Source organism: Haemaphysalis longicornis, unplaced genomic scaffold, assembly GCF_048455015.1.
Source record: "Haemaphysalis longicornis isolate Haplotype H1 unplaced genomic scaffold, Haemaphysalis longicornis Haplotype H1 scaffold_2, whole genome shotgun sequence".
Classification (NCBI taxonomy): Eukaryota; Metazoa; Arthropoda; class Arachnida; order Ixodida; family Ixodidae; genus Haemaphysalis; species Haemaphysalis longicornis.
Genome location: NW_027526295.1, coordinates 129872280 through 129894427, shown reverse-complemented (window position 1 = coordinate 129894427; position 22148 = coordinate 129872280). Strand labels below are relative to the sequence as shown.

Below are 22148 nucleotides of genomic sequence, written 5' to 3'. Positions count from 1 at the left end.
ATGAGGGGCTGTCACAATGATTGTTGTACCCGAAGTTATTTTCTGCTCCCTCCATTTTTTTCCCTTTTGCACAGCTCGCTTTGATGGTTGTGTCGCAAATGTCGATGGCGCAGTAATGCTGTCGCGGAGGCACGTTCCTGGTATTACGGTTTCTCTTTCTTTTTTTCGTTCCCGCTCATGGAACCTCCGTTCCCAATGCACTGCTCGGCGGCTTCGGTGGGAGCGCAGCAGTCTTTGCTTTCATGGTATGGGGAGTGACGCTCGTAACGCCGCAAAGGGACAAAGAAAGAACCTGAATTAGCGCTGACATATAAGAGCCTAGCTAATTGAAGTGGTCTGGCATGTTGCGCAGTCCCTGTGCTTGTGAAACCGCTGGAAACAGCTCTTGAGTAAGAGGAAAGTGGGCCTGTATTTTGGCAAAGGAGAGCATCATAGTCACTCCCTCCGAGTATGGACTTACAAAAGATTAGGCTTAGTGATACAGCTCCATATGGGTTGACGTCCGCCCTCAAAACTTCTCTAACCAGCTCAAAGCAGTGCAAGGCTAACGGGGCTGCGCTGGATTGGATCAGCATGCCGACATTGGTCACGAGGTTGCGGCACGCGTGCGCTTTTTATAGCTAGCCGTTGTGTTATACCTACGCACGTGGCGCGATTTTACTTGCACAATGCAAAACTTCGGCTCTACCATGTTGACGGCAAAGTTCACATAGAAAGAATCCAGCTATTTCAGGCAGCTCTAAATTATTCTGGCGATGTGCATGTTTGTTTGCCGAAAAATGCGATTTATCCCTATAGCAATCGCTAGCTGCTCAAAACAAAACTGCTTTCAAAGACAATGTTAGGATGAAAGGATTGAACTAGAGAGGGGAGATAAGTCGGGGTTCGGTGATTCGCATGGCCCCCAAAACACTAATCTTAGGAGAAATAAAAGTATTCTATACTAATACCAACATAGAATAACAACAGAGGTATGTAAAAATGAAATATGACAGAACTAGAAAGTAACTCACAAAACCAAGTTGTTATAAAGCCAGTGCCCTGACGAAACCGACCAAAGGAAAAAAAAACGATGTATTAACTAATAATATAACGAAAGCCTGTTTAACTCAGCGCTCGCACGAGATAAACTAAAAAAAAGAACTCCCGGGGAAACTGAACTCTGCTTGCTCGCTCTGAATGCGCAAACATCATTACGGTTTACTTTGGCTATACTTATCAAACTTCTTCACCGCTGCACCGTGTTTTGGAATCTTTCTCGACTTTCCGCACCTCGTCTTTTGGCTCTCCTCGCGTCATCCTTCGCCTCCTGCGCCTCAACGTTGATGGCGTATAGGGAGGCGAAGCTAAAGTTTGCCGGGCGAGGGAAGCGCTGCCCTCTCCCCTCCGGGGGAGTACGCCGGGCCGGCGGCCTATTCGGCACGTGCTTTTTTCGCTGCGCGCGTGCTGCATTTCTCGCGCTAGGAAGAGGGCTGGGTAAAATTTTCTTTCGACTTATGAAAGCATACACATGAGCACGTGTCCAGCAAGTTCGGTTTACACGTAGAGTAGTTACTGAGTTCATTTTTGTCGACGTTTGTCTTGTCGTCTGCTACAGACGCGCCGCCTGCTTCCCGCCGCTCGACCGGCAGACTGCCCCGATTTTAAGGGGGGAAACGTGTTGTTCGGCGGTCGTCGGTTGCTCTTTTCTTCTGCAAGGCGACAGCTGTTCAGCTGGTGACAGCGTACTTTTCTCTTGTTTGTTACTCCCTTCGCGTGCTCGCGCTTCTGACATCCGGACTTTCTGGACTGCAGGAACACTGACGCTTTCAAGAAATGTAAGATAAACGTGATTGATTATGGTTAATAGGTTATTTCTTACTCTTGAAACAATCAGCTGCATCTTATAAAAACGCATTAGAAAGGCACACGCTAATAAGGGGTGCGCTGACAGCGCCGCATTTCCATTTTACTCGTCCTTGAAGAAATTTTTGTTTGCAATGTTTGTCACCCGCTTGGAGTACAAGTATGGGTTAGCGTGACAGTTTGCGGAAACAACAGAGCAGCTTGTGGCGTATAACTTTTAATTACTATAATATACAGAATTTGATGTATACCTCTTCTAATTACCAGTATTGCTAAATGTGGGAAAAAAGCGAACAACGCAGAAATCCCGTCCAGAACACAAGTCACAATGACAAGATGGACCAGAGCTACTACACCCAGGTAAATCGCTAGAAACTATTTTTTTTTACCCATGCAAAATGTCAACCTATTGTGTTATATATGGACGATATCGAACGGCACCAGCTAAACAACTCCGAAGTTCATTTATTATAGCGGAAAACAATCATTGGCAGCATGCATTAAAAAAAGTGTAGAGGGGAGGACTCGTTAGAACACTAGTTTGCATTTTCAAAGCCGGGTAATGTAAACTGAAAGCACACAGATACAAACAAAAATGTGTCAACTTATTTCACCTTTTGAACCGCAGTGATCCATGCTTACCATCTATCCTTTTGGTGCGCTTTCGCGGGAATATGCAGAATTTAACGAATGGATCCTCTTCTTTCGCCTTGTTACTGTCGTGGCAGCTGACCATGCAACAATATGGGGGGTTTGCTTCACTTTCAGTTAATATTTTCCTTTCGGGCGAGTGAGGAGTGTTCCCGCCGCCCTTTGTACGTGCTGGCTTAAGTGGCTCGCGAAGCAGGCGGTCGCTTTCTTCGCATTCGTGAGTAGGGGGCTGGATGCCTCAGGCGGTGCGGGAGACAGCGCGAGCTGCGCGTGCACTTGCCAGACGCGGAGGAGCGGGCCGGGAGGCGACTGCTTCACAAGAGCACTCTTTATCCTGTGAAACCGCCGGGGCGCTCGGCCGTTCGAGCGGCGCGTAGCAGACGACGCGTCTCTAGCAGACGACAAGACATGCACCGGCAAAAATGGACCCAGTAGCTACTCTACGTGTAAACCGAACTTGCTGGACACGTGCTAACGTGTATGCTTTCATAAGTCGAAAGAAAATTTTACCCAGCCCTCTTCCTAGCGCGAGAAATGCAGCACGCGCGCAGCGAAAAAAGCACGTGCCGAATAGGCCGCCGGCCCGGCGTACTCCCCCTCCGGGGAGAGTGCAGCGCCACCCGGCGATCGTTCCGGAGCCTATTGGCGAGGTCGACTGTGCTCAGCCTGTACAAAAACTGCCTGTAAAACCGATATAGGAGTACTTGCCACAACATGGCACGGCGCAAAATACTCAGACGAACAGGCTGGTACTTCCCCAGAATCAGCGTTCTCAATGGCATGGGTGCACCTGTTATACTCACGTGCCCTCACTGCACCTCCTCCCTAAAGTCTGCGCCGTCACGTGTCGCAAGACAGACGAACTAGGCACACCTTTAGGCCTGCACGGTGTGGTGAGAATTCGGCGGCGAATTCCGTGCTGTGGCGCCGCTCGTGCGGATGAATGATCTAGTGCCTCAGCTACAACACATTGTGAAAAATGTTTGGTACGGCCAAACTTTTCGTCGAAACGCTGCTGATGACTTGCATTGGATGGCGAGGCCGGCAGTGAATAGAAACATTGCAGTGTGAACGTCGGTGTTTCACCGTGGCGACCAGGCTAAACTAACTTCTTCGATGGGTAAGATGTATCTTTTTGTAGCGACAGTAACAATGGACGTATTCTTGCTGTTTCGCTGTGACCGGTGCCCGCACGTCGGTTCCCTAGCTGGCAGCTGTTCCTAGGGAACGTGCGGCGACTAGAAAACTTAGCGATTCCCTAGGAGCCGCAGCTGTCAGCGCCGCTTACCACGCCAAAAAATTAAAAAAATAACATAATAGGAAATCGAAAAAAAAACTCAAATAAAAATGAAACTTAAAAATAAAAAAAAAAATAAAAAAATAAAAACAGATCAAAATGGTATCTATAAAATCGTGTACCGGCTCGGTTGGATTCGTCGTCAGGCTTCGTCGTCGGAACGAAACCAAGAGAAGGCAGCGACCCGGGGAGACGGAGGAAGAATGAGCCGCACTCGTCGAGAAGCGCCATAACCGCACAGAAAACCAAGCTCAACAATAACATTAACCGTACCTCTCGCTACGCACACCCAGGCATAACTGAGTTAAGCCACGTAGCCAATTTTTTTTTTCCGGAGCTTAGGAAGCTTCGCCCGCGACAGACGTGATTAGTTCTGCAAACAACGTACTTCTGAAATTCCAAAGCCGCAACGTTTGCAGGCAATGAGGGGAAATTGCGAATTCCGCAAGTGCGGATATGCGCTCCAACGAATTCGCAAGGGAAAAACGCCCTCTTTGGAACGGAAACAATTCACGGAACGCGTACACATATGTTTTTGTGCACTGAATAAAAATGGCTGTTGCCTGGTGTCCAGGTCCGTGGTTGGATGCGAGCCATTGATGCTTTTTGTTACCATTGAATAAATACTTGCTTGAGTCCGACCAAAAATTTGTGCCTTCGTACGCGTGGACGTACAGCCATGGCTAAATGTAATGCGAACACGAAAATATCAATCAGAACACGCACAGTTCAATGATACTGTTCGTCTAGGCGGAGTAATGGCGCACTATTGGTATATTTTGAAAGCAATCTTTACCAACTTTGTTACTGTAACTAGGCGACTCGTTAATTTCTCTTGCATGGAATGAACTCGCGCCATTTTTGTGCTCTGGATCATATTTTCTTGTTCGCGTTTGATTTGTGTATGACTGTACGTATGTCTTGGTGTAAATATTGCCATATTTATCATCTTAAACAAATAATTATTGACAGCCCAGGGCCCTCTCATCAAGTTTGAGTGAGGAAAGGAACGACGAGTCAGAATACGGCCGTGTTCACCATGAGAGCGTAAAGCCGTTCCCTGCGTTGCTGGTCCTTAATGAGGAGCTGGAAGAGAGAGGCAATCTGTTGCGAACCGTTTCTCATCAGAGCCCATGAGGGATGACGGCAGGCACGAAATTGTCCACCGTGATGACCGCAATCGTTCTTGCTTGCCTCATCAGTGATTCGCTTGCAGTGGACAAAAACGCGCCACCATGTATGCCGAAGGAGGTGCGTAAGGATACACGTACACACAGCGGTCGTGCGACGATGCGCACGTACAGTATTACTAGTTACCGAGTATAAAAAACTTCCCGGGATCCGCAACTGGCTTCCTTTTGAGCGGTTTTTCATTAGGTGCGAATTATATTTGCTGTTTGCACTGCAGTTGGAACCGCGTAATACTTCGAATAAAGAGAGCATTGGAATAAAGAATGTTCGTTAAAACACCCCTGAATGTGCGAGTATTCAAAGTTAGACACACAAATATGGTGCCCTTACGCAATAAGTAAATATGTAGTACATATACCGCCACTTTCATTGCGCGTTTAAAACTGACTTTACCACTGATACCTACGCCGTTCCGACGCCTCTGCTGCAGAAATTACCACTGACAGGGAAGCCCACTAAGCCACATCCTCATTCCCGGTAGATACGTGTATTAATGAGTACCGTTCTCTGCCGAGTCCCTCGCCCACACACAGAACCATGTTACGCTTTGCATTTCCACAAAAATGCTGGTTTTTCGGAAGTAACACCTTTGTCGCTGCATTTGGTAGGATGGAATTTCGCAAATCCAAAAAGATCGAAACAGAGGAAACACAATTTCACAAAAGTGCTCTGGCAAAATCACTAATATGCATCTTACCCATCTCGCCCCCAAACCGATGAATGAACCAGAAAAGCCTTCAAAAGAACGTCCAAAACACGAATAAAAAATAGCGTAAACCGACCAACTTTGCAGTACACCTTGCATCGTTCAAAAGACATAATTAGTGAAGTAAAGGCATTTCATCGCTATAATGGTATAAATTTATATCATTCGCTAAAAGAAACAAAACAAAGCTTAAAAAAAATTCACCCCACCTCCCCGAAGGGAATCGTGAGGAAATGCGAATGCATTTCTTTTGCGCGAGAGTGCGCGGAATTTATAATTAATAAGGAGACGGTGATTTGCAGCGTAACCATTTATTTAACACCACGCGGGAGCTCCGGCGAGCTCCCGCGATGCGAGCGCCCTCACACGCCCGAGCGCGCTCCTCCTCTCAATTCACTCGCCGCTGATCCGCCCGCACCACCTGCTCCGGTTGCTAGGGGAGAGGAGGAGCGCGCGCGCGCTCGCAGCTGTTGCTATGGGAGAGGGGGTGAGAGCAGAGAGATAACACCTGCGGGCGCGTGGACGCCGCACGACGCCTGACATGGCTCGACTAAGAAATGCATTCGCATTTATAAGAACTAGGGAAGTTTGAACTCACGCGCCATACTTGAATGGCGAAACTGTCGTAGGTAATCATTCACGGACGCAAAGTGGAGTTTCGTTATCGTTGTGGTGTCGCGCTTCACGTCGGCGGCATGACATTGCAATCACCTTATGTATAGCAAGGCCAGAGTGAGCCCGTCGTTTTGGTCGACGTCTCTGCAAGAGCGACTTATCATCTCGAGCGGACGCTTCGCACGCCGAGCCTCTCGAAGCGTGGCCTCTTCCTCGGCCGAGCGAACTATCCACGGTAGGGCCATGTAGAATCAATAATCACCTACAACTGCTTCGACATTCACGTCGCGTCTCTTCTACGGTACACAGCGCATGCGCACGACGACGTGAGTACGAACGAATGACCGAGGGGCGCACGCTATGATGTGTTTTTCTCGTTCCGAGCACGTGTTGCCACGATACAGCGAACGGCGGGGCTTTATTGTGGCCAATGTTGGCCAATTTCCCTAAGTGGGCATGTTTAGCTTGACAAACCTGCGCTCGAAGCACGCGGCGAACACTGGTGTTTGTTTTTTTTTGCCAACATTAGTCAATCTCTCAAAGTTGGTATGTCCAGCTTAACCAACGTGAGCTCCAGACGCGTGCAGGAGTACTCGGTCTTTTCTTGGTATTAATGCTTATCATTCTTTTCCGTGTACCTCAACAGCGAGGAACGTGTAACACCCTGAATTTCCACAAAAATGAAGGTACCGCGGAGGTTCCACCAGTAGTCGTTATATTCTAAATGGAGATACCTGGTCGCATGAAGTTTTGAAAAATAAAAAAATATATAATCAAAAAGTACGTAATATAACGAACCGTGTAATGCACTGCATTTCCACAATAATGCAGATTTCGCGAAAGTTCCAACTGTAATCGCTATGATAGCGCAATGAGGAATAATTGGTCAAACGAAATTTCGAAAAACTAAATTATTAAGCAAAATATATAAAAATTTCGGAAAATGGCGAACCCTATAACTGCCTGCATTTCGTCAATAATGCAGATTGCGCGAACATTCCACCTGTAATCGTTATAATAGCGTAAATAAAAATATATTGGTCGCATGAATCTTTGAAAAACTAAAATTAGAGAATAATAAAAAATTACGTAAAATGCGAAACCGTATAACGTCCTGCATTTCCGCAATGATGCAGATTTCGCGAAAGTTTGGTATGTAATTGTTATAATAGCGTAAATGGAGATAATTGGCCGAGTGCAATTGTGAAAAACGAAAAAATAGGAAAATATAAAAAAAGTTGCGGAAAATGGCAAACTGTATTAGACCCTGCATTTCCACAGTAATGCACATTTTCCGGAAGTTCCACCTGTAATCGCTATAATGGCGGAAATGGTGTTAATTGCTTGAACAAGTTTTGAAAAACTAAAAAAATAGGGCAAATATAAAAAAAATTGCTGAAAATGGCGAACCGGGTAACGCCCTACATTTCCACATTATGAAGATTGTGTGGAAGTTCCGCCTGGAATCGTTGCCAGGCAAATGAAGGCAATTGGTGGAACGAAACTCTGAAAAACAAGAAATAGGAAAAATATAAACAAAGTTACGAAAAATGGACGAACCATGTAACGCCCTGAATTTCCATAATAATGCAGATTTCGTGTGGTTTCAAATGTAATCGTCATAATATTGTAAGTGGAGATAATTGGTCGAACAAAATTTCGAAAAATTAAACAAATAGGAAAAGTGTAAAATATTACGGAAATTTGCAAACCGTATAACGCCCTGTGTAGAATCTTTTTGAGATCACATCTCCAAGGCCATTGACCGCCATCAACCTGCTGCGGCCAGTTAACCTAATAGACGTGATGGCCTTCGCCCAATCTCCCTTAGCTGTCATCATCATCGTATCGGGCCGCATGAGCGCACGCATTGCTTCTTCGTCTTCTCTTCCGCTCGACGTCTCATCAAATTCAGACCTTGATTGTCACTTCTCTCCCCCCTTGACGCTCGAGTCTCGTCCTTGGGGATCGACGGATCCCACACCCTGCATTTCCACAATATTTCAGATTTCGCGAGAGTTCGACCTGCAATCGTTATAATAACGGAAATGGTAATGCTAATGGCTAATATCTAAATGGTGATGGACGACATACAGATGCACTCGGGATGTCGAGAAGGGAGATATCAAACCACCCGGCTCATCTTCAAGGTTGCGACAAGGCACAAGGGCATCAAGGAGTCCAAGCTTATTAAGATGGTGCAGGCCTTCGTCACCTCGCGCGTTACATACGCATTGGATTTTCTCACCCTGCGGAAGACGGAGCAGGAGAAGGTTGATAGATGCATCCGTACGGCACACAGATGAGCGCTTGGCCTCCCCCAACACAAATCAGCTGCCAACCTACTGCCCCTTGGGATACACAATACCCTCTCCGAACATATAAAGGCACAGCGAACCGCGCAGCTAGAGAGTCTCTCTCGAACCTCTACCGATCGGTGCATTCTGAGGTCTTTGGGCCTCCTACCACAAACACCGCCCTACACACGACTTGTTGCCATTACGTCTGCCCTCATGGTTGTATGTAGTGTCCCTACGCCTAGACGAATGCACCCCGTCCACAATAAGCAACGCCGTGAGGCAAGAGCGAAGGCCCTTGCTAAACAGCACCCACCGGGGTCTCCTGTGGTATACACCGATGCCGCCCCATGTCAGGACAGGAACGCATCAGTACTAGCGGTGGTCGACTCCAAGGGAAGCCCCATAGATACAGCATCTGTAAGCTGCAGGTCCTGCACAGACGCAGAGGAAATGGGAATCGCTTTAGACATAGCCCATAGCTGCTCTACACTTCCGAACATCATAACCGATTCCAAATCGGCCCTGCTGAATTTTTTAAACGGGTGTGTATCCCATAAAACCTTGGCAACCCTGTCGCAGGAACCCACACTTCATAGCCGGACCTTCCGCATCATCTGGTCACCGGCAAACTCTGGCCTAATGGAAAATGAAAGAGCCAATGAGACTGCGCGAGATATGGTTCGTCGAGAGTCTTATAGGACCCATGCATATACCCGCAACCTTTTGGTTATAAAGACAGTCTCCGTATACGTTCCGGCATACCCTCGACCATTTCCGCCAGGATCGTGTCTTTTTTTCCACCACCACATCCATCTCTCAGTAGAAGGCATGCAGTCCTCACGCAGCGTCAAACACATCCTTCCCCACTCCAAATCTCAGGTCTATCATATATCCTGCGGAATATAAAGACGCTTGCCCCTTCTGCTCTGTGGAACCAGCCTCACTTCACCACATCAATTTGTCATGCCCAGTAATACCGGCATCACGTAGAAGAAATCAACCCATCTTTCATAACATATCCTTATGAGAGTGGGAGGCTTCCATCTCTATAGGCCAGCTCCCGTCGAGCAAGAAGCCCTCGCCCAGTTTGCTGAAGGCACCGAGCTCCCAAAACATAGGGAGCCCCGCTGTCTAGATAACTGAGTGAACAACTCAGTGGTGCGATCAACACAACTTTTGGGCAAAATAATGTTATTACAACTACTACTGGTCGAAAGAAATTTTGAGAAAACTAGAACAATAAGAAAAATTTTAAAAATTACGGAAAGTAGCGAAAAGTGTAAAGCCCGGAATTTCCACAATTATGCAGATATCGGGAAAGTTCCACCTATAATCGTTATAATAACGTAAATGGAGGCATTTGGTGAAAGATAAATGGAGAAAGAACTCACACTCAAGACAAGCGGCATAAGAATGCTATGCACTAGTAAACAATTCCCTGAATTTCTGCAGAATTTTTGTAAACAGCGGACACCATACACAAAAGATTTGCTCAACAGCGAAGAATACCGTAACCCAACGTATATCGCTAGTGATAGCCACATTTGGCTGTAAAGAACTCGCCCTCTAGACAAGCAGCATAAGAATGCTACGCATTAGTAGACAATTGTCTGAACTTATGCACATTTCTTCAAGGGCGTACGACGGAACGCGTGCGAGCAACCTGTGCCTATATGTACAGTGCATATGCAGATGGCCGCAAATATACATAAACCAATGCGTGCGCACGCACGCATCGACTGCCATACCTGTTTGCACACTGGTTAAGGTATGTTATACATTCGCACCTCCCTAGTTTGGTAAATACGTACGACCGATATACGTATGCATGGACGTACGCCCGAAGGAAGCACGGTATTCACACGCACGCCTAAGGATATCGAGACGACTGCGAACTGGTATAACCCGAGGCCTAGGCTTCATCTCTGTCATAACTAAGACACGGGGCTCACTTTGAATTCGTGTGGACGTTGGGGAAAATTATCATGACAGTAGAGGGATAAACCTACGTCAACGGTGCACGTGGGGATAGCGCTGACTGAAGACATACAAGTGTACATATGGTTATGTCAGGGAGGCGTGTATGATAAGTGGGGTTTCCGTACCTCATCGAAGTAATGAAGAATGAGACAAACGACGTGTGATATGCCGCGCGGGATGAGGGGACGAATCACGATACCTGTCAACGAATTCTGCGTTCTAGCAAAGAGGACCTAAAAGTTTAAGCTGAAGGCCCTAAATGCTCCATATCGCGAAAAATCCGCGTTAGGCACGACCGAAATACGGCCCTAATAACTGCTGAGAGGGGAAGGAGAATAAAATAAAGTAAAGAAAGTGTGCCAGTCAGGAATTATTTTTGTTTCTGATCGGTGTTTTTGCCGCGGGGAATTGGAAGATTTTACGAAAGGAAGAAATTTTAACCCGTGGATTTTGGGATCTGAAGCTAACACGCATTTTGTGCACCACAGCCGTTTGTTTTTTCCTTATTACGGTGGTTTTGATACGCCACGTGTTATTAGAGTATTTTAGCATAGCGCCAACCATGCGCTATGGTACGCGCTATGCTAAAACACCCGATTACTGGTTTAAATTTACCGGCCACCTGATAGGGCGCAGCTGACAAAAGGTAGACCTAGTTAATGCATTGCGAACTTAGATTTCGAAACGTAATTGGAAGAAACACGCAATTAAGCATACAATAATATGTGCGTGCTAATAACACAAGAAAGCACGTTTATGACGATAGCGTATATGTAGCGTGGGTAAGGACGTCTCGCTATGCTTCTCAATTATTTGCCACAAAGGAGAAGGAAACGACGCAAAGGAAAACGATAGTGACGACGATGATGAGAAAAAAAAAACTTTAATCCGTGATGTATTTACTGCAATGCACTACTAAGACCACGCCATCATTTTAAAAGTGACAACACTTTCTTGATCCCAATGCTTAATATAACATATGACAACACATAAACAGACTTTTGTGTTTCTCTGAATTTTAAACTACTACCTATTCTGTGGCATTCATCAGGAAGCGACAGGGCTCGGAAACGTTTCATTAGGATCCAGTGCTTTTTAATGCACTGGATCATTAGGATCCAGTTCATTAAACCGAGATAGTGCCCCTACTTAATGCTAAATGCATTGTATTCTCACGTAGCCAAACGATGTCACGTAGACAAAGACGACACAGCTGTCTTGAACGACAAACAACTTTATTGGAGCGAACTTGTGCTCCTCTAACTCAAAGAATACACAGGCGGCGAAGCAGCAGTCAACAAACTGACGTACGTAGGCGAGTGTCGGCGGATCGAATGTCGCCGGGTGTGCTCTGGGGGATTTTATCTATCGGCGCGAGTGTTTCTCGAACCGTCCAATTACATCGAGAACACTATAGATCACGGTATTAGCGCTGAAAGACGGGACACACCAAATAAATACACGGGATGAACGCTAGACTTGTGTATTTTGTCTCGCTCCCTTCCCGTGCATTTCTTTCCTGTGTGCAATATCCTGTGCCCAATGTCCTCAGAATTAAGGACCAAACTAGCCCAACTTTCCCTCTCTCTTGATGCGTTTTGTTCCTCTTTGCAGCTGCTTCTGACTTGTCTCCTGCCCTGCTGTACAGCAACTTCCCATGCCGCCCGCACTGAGCGGGTCTTCGCCCAGCTGAAGGCACTGCACGAGTGCGAGCAGCGGGCTCTGTTCGACACCGACGAGAACGATACGGGTGAGTGCACGAGGGCACATCGGTGAATAGCCACCATGTCACTGACGTTGAATGCGTGGCCAAGTTCAGGTCAGGCATTTTTTTTGGCATCGTCTCTATTCCATGAATAATTTCTCAAAGGTCTGGTCACAAAGGTCTCTTGCATAATTAGTACTGAAGTTAAGACCCTACGTTGAGCTCGCTATCAAAGTCAGTACTGGGCTCTAGTAGGTTACACGCCCAAACAAGCCATTATACACAACCCTATTTGCGACAAAGCTTGACATATAATTGCCCAAAATTTGTAGAAGATTCCAAAAAGTTAGCTCACAAGGTTAGGGGTGAAGGGAGACGCTTGCCATATACGAAATATCAGCGTTGCGAGATGGTTTACCTAACCTGTTGAAAATAACAAACACCGTTCTAAAAGGTTGTGTTCTTTTGCACCAGAAGCATGCCTGCTGGTAGACTAAGGAAGGATTATCTTAATCCGTACCTCTCTTGAACAGGCTGCGATATCCTCTAGCCGTTCTGTTATGAAATATATCCGTATATAAAAATGTAAGGTCAACCAATAGATTCTGCTTGAAACTGCTTTGAGACGTAACTCATGTCACACGCAGCGGTACAGAGTGATCTCGATATTCTTTGGGAAATTTCCTTCTCCACATGAATGCTGCAGTGGCGGAGAATAGATAAAGCCATGTAGTGTAACACTTGCTACTATTAAAATTCGATGTTAGCTATTTCAGTACTTTTATACGTGTATTAACCAACAAAACGAGACAAAGTATTAGATAATAAACTTGAGAGCCAGGTGAGTCCTTAATGTAATTCCAATAATATGTCAGCTGGGATGGCGATGAAAGTTTTCCGGTTGGTAATGTGAACAACAATGCCAGGTCTGCTTTTATCGATAGTCTAGGCAAGGTGATAGTTGCTTGACAACCTAATTGACGTCAACCGTCCATTTGTGAATTAGTGTAAATATAATTGTAAAGATATTTTTGGAGTGTACTGCGAAGTAATTGTTCAATGCGTTGTTGCTTCTTTTTTTAGAAACCGCCCGTAGTTTTCCTGAAAGCAGCTCATTCGGAGCCATGAACGCTTAGTGCTACTGGCGATTTATTGAGCTTCTTGGAGCTCTTTTATTAGCATAGGCGACACGTTAAATGATACCAATACATACGCAAACAAGAGTATTGTGAACGCTGACAGCACGTGTGACTCCTGCCACTTTTGAAAATGTTGAACCTGCTAGAACGCTCACACCAGCGTTCGTCGGAACTCAACAACACCTAGCAATAAAGCACGGCCTCCCGTCAGGCCAGCTGCCTAGACAACGCACGAGCACTAAAGCGCGCATAATCCCTGGCTCTAAACATTCTCTCTCTTGTGCTCCTGCTAACCTCTCCCCTTGCGCGTCGCCCACAGACGTTTGTGACTGGCGGTTCGACGGATGGCAGTGCTGGCCGCCTACGCCACTGGGAACGACCGCCCGGGCCCCGTGTCCGAGTTTCCTGGCGGGCGACGTGAATTCTTCCGGTCAGTGCTAATGGGCTCCGTCTAACAACTGCCATTTGCGCTGCCCGGACAACGGCAGCGCCGGGCTTACGATGGCTGTCGTTTTCCACAGGGCCGGAAATAAAAGAAAGGCACCATAATGAAACACCAGCGACTACGAATACCGACTCAAGAACTCATTGTCTAGCGTCCTCTACTGGTGCGCAATTAAAGCAGACTCAAAATGTGCTTGTAGGCAACGCGACCGGCCCACACGTGTGGAGTTCATCCTGTGAATATTCGTTTCGTTTCGCAGCTTTTCAAATACCGCGTCTAAAAATCTGCAATAAAGCTCATACAAATTGAATAATTCAAACTCACTGAAAGGTGGTAATAGGGGAAAAGAATATTCACAATACGAGAAATCTACTGCTCGAGGAAAGCTGCCGAGTTCGAGTTTTCTGCCCAGCATAATTTATTGAGATCGCATTTAATTACTCGCCAAGTATGCATGTGCTGCAGCTAAAGTGTCCGGGGATGTGTACGAAAGACCTCGTTCCTTTCAGGCGTTAAAATTGTAGCCGCTCTCAGCTCACCAGTATTTTTTACAGTCTAATTCTAATGTATCTTCCTGCCCTGTCCGCTCTGTCGCTGTGATCATTAATTAAAAATTACAGTGATCGAGTGACTGTTGCCACAAAGAATGCAGCTTTCGTGTTAAAGTTGGGCCTTTCAGACGAAGCTTCTGTCACTCGTTTCTTGTTTTGTCCGTCTTTAGAGGACATTCCTGTGCAAGAGAAAGTGAACCTACGTAAATAGACTCGAGTGCCATAAATACAAATATATTGCTCGCTACACCAACAGTTAGTTATTGGGATACCCATGTGTGTCCCCGCCGTATAGCATCTAGCACGAGAAATTGAGCTTTGAGGTCCCGTTGCCTTTCTCTCCGTGATTCGGCTCCACCGCCGCAGCGCTTACCGGGCTCGTTTCTGATCGCAATTTTTCAACTACAAATTTGTAATGTAGCCACAAAAGGGCTCCGGGACGAAATAAATGAACGCCGATAAAGATTGTGTGCATCCCTTTTGCACGGTTGCAAGCAGGAAAGCATAAAAGTATAAGTGTATACATTCTCACCAGTACCCGAGAGCAGCAGACGGCGTGTCTGGATGAGCGTGGCGGATGGCAGTTTGAAGGAAACAGTTTACTCTGAACGACTGCCACATTAGTGTGAGCGCTGATTTGCTTGATAGGTTATAATGACAGCTGTGTGTCTTGGTGCAACGCGCGCATTTGTTCAGCGAGCGTTTTAATTCCCTTCAGTCTCACGCGCCTGATGTGCTTGGCAGTTTTTTACGTGTGCTACATGCTGGTCTTTGTTTAGAGCTTATTGCTCTGCGGTGTTTGTTAGAAATGTCGCATTAGACTTTATGGCTTACAGCGGAGCGCACGCGCGCGTCCGAGCAGTCGCTGGGTGTAGGAAAGAGACGATGCGCCTGTCTGTGGGGCACATAGGTACGCAACTAATGCGCCCAGGGCGCGCTGCATCGCATTGTTTGTACCACTCGAGGAAGGGATGGCTCCCATTTATTCTGGCGTAAAGAGTATACACGTGCACGCCCAGCTTAGTCGATGCTCGTTAAATGTGCTGTGCGCATTGATCTCCCGGTGTGTTCTCCAGTTAACTAAGTAGACGACATCAGATCATGCCGTAGTGTGCGTGCTTGCATATGTGCGGCCGTGCGTGCTCCGCTCGTATATATATATATATATATATATATATATATATATATATATATATATATATATATATATATATATATATATATATATATATATATATATATATATATATATATATATATATATATATATATATATATATATATATATATACGCACAAAGTAGAAGTACGCTTTTCGGAGACTTTAGTCTCCGAAGTCTCCGAAATAAAGTCTCCGAAGAGCGTACTTCTACTTTGTGCGTATTCCTGCAGCAACTAAGGACTCTACTTCTCGACTATATATATATATATATATATATATATATATATATATATATATATATATATATCTTGTCACGGGACCACTAGACAATGCCCCATGGCGGCATAGCTCGGCATCGAAGACGACGTGGAAGAGGGCTCGAGCAGGCTCAGCGGACTCGGTCATGGCCGCTTGTAAATACTGTAAATAGATCGTTCCACCCCATTACATTGTTCGTCTCATCTGTGTCCTGCCGTCGCGTAACATTTTGGTGGAGCGTGCGGGGTACAGGCCCATCCCGGCCCCGAGCTTCACCTCGCCTCGACTCATGAAGCGATCTCACCCTGGCTCTTGGAAAGCGTCGGCCCGCCCCAGCCCCGGTGAGCCATGGACGCGACCATTCCCCAGCCCCGTGTTCCCTGCCCATGCCCCGCCGAGACCAGACGAACTGGCCAACCACGACCAGATGTAGAGCCGACGATGTTCCCCCGCCCAGATCTCCGGCGCTTCTCCGAGGGCTTTGGATGCTGCCTCGTGGTGTCGGCGGTGGTTACAGCTGTTCCGGGGCCGGTGCTTATCACGACCATCACCATCATATGCGGCGGCCAGGACTTCACTGTATATACTCATCCCATCTCGTCCTCACCGCAGCTATGGACGTCAAAACTTTCCGGCTGTGCGTCGACATCATCAAACTCGCACTGGTTGCTACCGACGGATTCTCCGCGACGGTAAAAGCCTTGCCCCGAAAAAAATGGAGATACTGGTGCGACAGCTTGTGGACCAAGAGCTGCCTGGAGCTACCCGGTTGAGAGGCCCAAATAACAAAGCTGAGCGTCGTACAAGCACATCCAACCACACAGCCACCGTCTTCTGCAATTGCGCTCAACCTGTCAGCAACCGCGTGCACTACTGCAGCTGGCACTCGAGCACTGCTAAGATAAGGTCGAGCTGCCGACTCGGACCCTCACAGGCGGAAGGAATCAACGGCACCGCCTTCGAGTCGTATCCCTATGGTCTTGACCGGGACAGTCGTCTTTGCCCGGGGGGGTAGTGTCACGGGACCACTGGACAATGCCCCATGGTGGCATAGATCGGCATCGAAGACGACGTGGAAGAGGGCTCGAGCAGGCTCAGCGGACTCGGTCATGGCCGCTTGTAAATACTGTAAATAGATCGTTCCACCCCATTACATTGTTCGTCTCATCTGTGTCCTGCCGTCGCGTAACAATATATATATATATATATATATATATATATATATATATATATATATATATATATATATATATATATATATATATATATATATATATATATATATATATATATATATATATATATATGTGTGTGTGTGTGTGTGTGTGTGTGTGTGTGTGTGTGTGTGTGCGCACGCGTAATCAACACCGTATGTGTTTATAACACACACGTGTTATAAACAGATTTGTGCTATAAATGAACTCCGGGTAAGGGCCGTGTAAATGTAACTAAATATTTTGCGGGAACTTTTCCTGAGCAGGTTTTTTAAAAGAGCAAATTTAAGGTGGAAGAGGATGATAAAACAAGACGCCTCAACGCGGAGAGTAGGCTGCTCCCGGTTCAAAATTTGTTAAAAGTTTCGCTTTGCGGCGCAAGTTTGATAAAGTTGTGTGCGCGTGAACACGCAATTTTAGCTTACGTTTTTACAACCAGCGCGTGTATATGTTACACATACTATAGCCAGAGGCTAAAGTCAGCGATTATTAGCGGGATAGTTTACGCTACCGGTGCAGCCGCCAGTTTTATTGATTTCTAAATACGTGCGTATTTTCTTCACACGTCGGGCGGCAATACGTCACGCTAACACTTGGCTGGGTCCAGGCTTGACAGCCAGCCAATCCAGGCATCCTATTCTCGACTTTGCCTGTCTGGTGCCATAAAAAAGATGGCGTCACCAAGACGCTTCGTCATGCTCTTCAACCTTCGTGACGAAAGGAAGAGCCAAATAAAACAGGCTTTTAGGAAGATGGTGACGTGCTATTAAAACAGCCGGCTCGCTACGGGAGCATTGTGATTTGCTGTTGAAGGGCACGAGAAAATAGGAGGCAAACAAGATGGAGGAACGCCAGTTGTAATTATTTATTTTCCTACAGAGCTACGAAAGGCGCTGTATCTTTCCGTTGACACAAAAAGTCGTTTATCCTTAAGCGCCCGTTTGGAAGTGACGGTTGCTGACCGTGCAGCAGCATCAGGTCTAGCTTGGGTATCTTTTTAGCAAAACGGAACACCTTTCGAACAAATCACGCCACTAGCGATCGCACTTTTTTGTTGTTACGATTCTGCGCGCAGCTACCATGTTCCCGCGTCCTGCATGTTTTGCGGACTGCCCCGCTGTATAAGAAAGCTGCCTCGGGCAAGCCGCAACGTGCCTAAGAACAGCCGGTGCGCTGGCGCGTCCCTATAGGGGATTGAATTGAATTGAATGAAATTTTTTAGGATAGGGGGGGGGGGGGGGGCACATGGCCGTAGTTGGGGAATGTGAAGAAGGGAAAAGAGGGGGAGGTGATCACTCAATCGTTAGAGATGGCGTGTTAGAAATAGATGATCAGTAATTTCTTTGGTAGGGGAAGTGTAGACCCATCTCACACTACCCTTGCCAGGCCACTCTTAATGAAAAACACACCTAGAGCACGCAGAAAATTTGGGTCTTCGTTCGGGGGTCATCAGGGGACGAGTTGGGGGGCAGAGCACTGAGCAAAGAATCGCGAGAAGATGCGAAAGCTGCACAGTGCCAAGTGAGGGGATTTAGGTCTGAAAAAAGCATTTTGCTGGCAATGGGGACAGTACGGAGAGGTTGAAGAGTCCAAGTGGAACCATTTCTGCATTGTGGAGGGTGTAAGGGCAGCATTAGTGATTGCCTTGTTAAGAAATACTTCTGCGGAACGGGGTAGGCTGGGGACACCATGCAGGTAGCCCTTCGGAGTCTTCTCAGCGAGCCGCTTTCTGCGAGAATGCTTACCATGATCCAGTTGGAGGCGCGGATGTAGACCTGCATCAGATGCAAGATCGGGAGCAATCAAGGGAGCTGTAGACTGAAGGCTCTCCCGCGCTCCATTATGAGCACTTCGGCAGCTGCAGAACGGATCACGTAGCGACATGTCCCAAAGAACGCGGATGTAGCATCCGAGATCTACTCTCCCCCCCTTTTTCAGACGGAGCGAATGCCGCTACAGCCGGCCACTCACGAACTTGGAGTGTTGCGTGTGTCTGTACTATTGTCGGGCTGTGCGCACCCTAGTAATAGTGAAAAGGCGCACAGCCGTTACGGCGATTGTGCATAAAACCCGCCCTCTCCGTGGATAGTTATTCGCTTTGAAGCAGCGAATGCATGCTGTCGCTCTGCTCGAGTTCTGTACTGTAACCTCGCTCGGAAGGGTATTGTTCCTAAATTGCTTCGGATCGTCTCTCGCCGTGCAGTAAACCAGTTAAGTTTGCCTTCGGCTTCTTGTCGTCATCACCGAGGCAGCAACTTCTGCTGGCCGCTGCTCACTACGCTACCGCACATGACGGAGGCGACGGAGCCCAGTCTGGGAACGCCTTCCCGTCGGTACCAACTGGTTGCCAGTGGTGGGATGGCAATTTTGTAACAGTGTACGTTTACTCAATATTTAAGGAACAAATACCATGAACGGCTTTTACAAAAAGTTGTTTACAGGGCATCTAAAGTTCGCTTGAAGTGGAACATTTGCGTGCGATGTAACGCTTCGGCGTTACTTCCCCCGTCCATTTTTCGCGTGAAAACGATTTGGCGCATTTTATTATAAATCATAACCTGGCCCTAAACTGGAGTGCGGGCTGTGCCTTTTAGCGGGCTTTAGCACAATTTGTTGACTCAGAGTGCGCGAAAAATTTAACGTTATACAATCCACGGAAATATTGCGACACGCCAGAAAAACTTCGCGAACAAAACCAGAGCCCGCACTTACCATGGTTTTATCACGCAAATGGGTAACTAGAGCTTCTTGAACACTTTGCTTCCCACGGAACATCAAGTATGAGAAGAATAATGGAGTCCAGGTCGTATTACGATCGTTTTCTGTTTTATACAAGGCGGGGAAGTGGGTTTAGAGTCCTTTCAAACCTGCAGCTTTTAGGAACACAAAGCCGTTCGCTACGAAAATTGGTGGTTGGTGGTTCCTGCACGCAGGCGATTCGGAGCAATTATTTCCGCCATGCGATGATTCGCGGAGTTTTCGAGATAGGTTTTCTCGGCCCTCATCATTCTATGTCATCCAAAATGACCGGTATTTGCGTTTCTAGGTTTCCTTCAGGGCCATTAATCTAGGCAAACTTAGTTTACTAATGATGTCTGGGCACTTGATGCCGGTAATTAAAGCGCGCTCCGTACCACGTTTTGGGCTTTTCGGAAATAAGTAGCGTTCTGCGAACGTTGACTAGGCTGATATGGCCGCATTAACTACGGCGTACGAGGTAGCGCTGCTCGCGTTTTTAACATTGTGTTCATTCCTGGAAATCAGGTAAACTGTGCTTTTGCTTCTGTGGCATAGTTTTCTCTGGAAATGGCAATTTTGTTGGAGACAAAAACAAATTGCACTTGGGCATGGCGAGTAAATGCAATTGGCATTATAACGAATTTTATGACTTGTCCTGATATGCTTTTGGTAACTCGGATCTTCACAGAGCACTTACAGACTCTTGTGTTCAACAAACTTTTTCAATTCACCAGGTCATGCGAAAGATTGATGCCGCATACGGACTTCTGACAAAATGCAGCTGTTATTGGTGATCATCCGTAGCATAGTTCCCTTTTTACGGTAACTAATTATATAGTTGCCGTCCTTTTGTAATGTTTGTATTTTTTTATTTCCGTGGTTATCTTTTATATTTTACTTTCGAGTTCTCCTGGTCGGAAGAGTTTATATAGAGAGAAATATTAGCTTTTGTAGTCGCGAACGAATGACCGAGTTTAAATCATTGCGTTCATGATTAGCTAGTGTTCCTCCTTTTACTTGGCCATAACAATGCTCTTTTTCGACGTATTTAATTACCCTATTGTGGAATTTTCTAAATGATATATGTTTTGTTACACAAAAAAGACACATGGTTGAGAACCCTGTCTTCAAACTCCGTGGGCGGAGATGTTTACTAAAATGTTATTTCTCGTTTATAATGTGCCACTGTCGCGTGGTTCCATCGCCGTCTTAGTTCCTCTTTTTCACATTGGGTTTTGTCATTGCCCGATTTTTTAGAGGGATTTGGTTGGAGAGTAGACAATGGCTGGCAATCATTGTTCATAAGTTTTGTCGTAATACATAAGGTAGGCAACAGACTGCGTTCGCACCTCAGTCCACAACAAAATTCTGAAGCTGACACTAACCTGTGATGGAAGGTACCAAGGTAGTGAATGTGCGCAACTTGAAGGTAGCGAAGCTGTCCGCAACTATCACGGCCATGATGACGGTTCAAGTCTACGATTACAGCTGATTTGCTCCTTCTTCGCTGTGGCAACGACCTTTGCGACAACATTGTTGCTACAAGTATGAGCTTTCTTCCTTTTTAAAGAAGTGATATCTCTGGAAATCACTTTGGAGGGTGCTCTATGCAACCATAACCACCATCACGAAGGTTTAGGTCTACCATTGAAGCCGATTTGCTTCTGCCGCTGCTGCCACGACTCTTCTCCATCATTGTTGCTATAAGTATGAACTCCCTTCATTTTTTTGGAAGGGATAACCATTGGAAATCAGCTTGGAGGGGCGTACGCTATGACGTGTCTTTCTCGTTCTAAGCAAGTTTTGCCAAGGTTACGGCAAACGCTTGAGTATTTCTCGTTCCGAGAAAGTGTTGCCACGATTACGGCAAACGCTGGTTTTGTTATTTTTTGGCCAATCTTTGCCAATCTCCCCAAATGGGTAAGCTCAGAATTTTCTGGTATTTTTAACTCCGGACACAAAAAATAACGATTTGCTAAACAGCTTACGTGGTAAAAACTCCCACCTCCCCTCGCGGGAACCCCTGTGTAGATGCGACGCATAGGCGGAGCGGCGAAGGGACCGCGTTTTATAGCGCGCATAACGTTGAGGGGACTGCGTAAGCCGGTCCGAGTCGATGACGACGTTGGCGTACTTGTAAAGCGGTGTGGACTCTAGGTGTTTGAGCCAAGCGTGGATGTTGCTTCGCCGGAGAACGGCACACCGGTTATATGCGCAGCGCGCCCGAAGGAGAGGAAACCGCGGAAGAGAGAGTACCGCACATGCGCCGGCCCCAGCGCGTCTGCCGCGGCTATGGCGCAACACAATCCAACACAATCCACTTTAATCCAATCCATTCCAAATCCAAGCCA

The 22148-nt window shown here is 46.6% G+C and overlaps 1 protein-coding gene across 4 annotated transcripts in view; it reads left to right on the top strand.

Moving 5' to 3' along the window:
• The window catches only part of LOC144169212 (calcitonin gene-related peptide type 1 receptor-like), a 165821-nt gene that overhangs the window by 95508 nt on the left and 48165 nt on the right, over nucleotides 1–22148 (top strand). For all 4 annotated transcript variants that reach the window (XR_013322391.1, XM_077698251.1, XM_077698253.1 and 1 more), the window contains exons 4-5: nucleotides 12200–12335; nucleotides 13749–13859. Coding sequence is in view for 3 of the 4 variants with exons in the window: in XM_077698251.1 (XP_077554377.1) it covers nucleotides 12200–12335; nucleotides 13749–13859 (247 nt within the window). In the remaining variant the exon portion in view is untranslated. The remainder of the gene's footprint in view (nucleotides 1–12199; nucleotides 12336–13748; nucleotides 13860–22148) is intronic.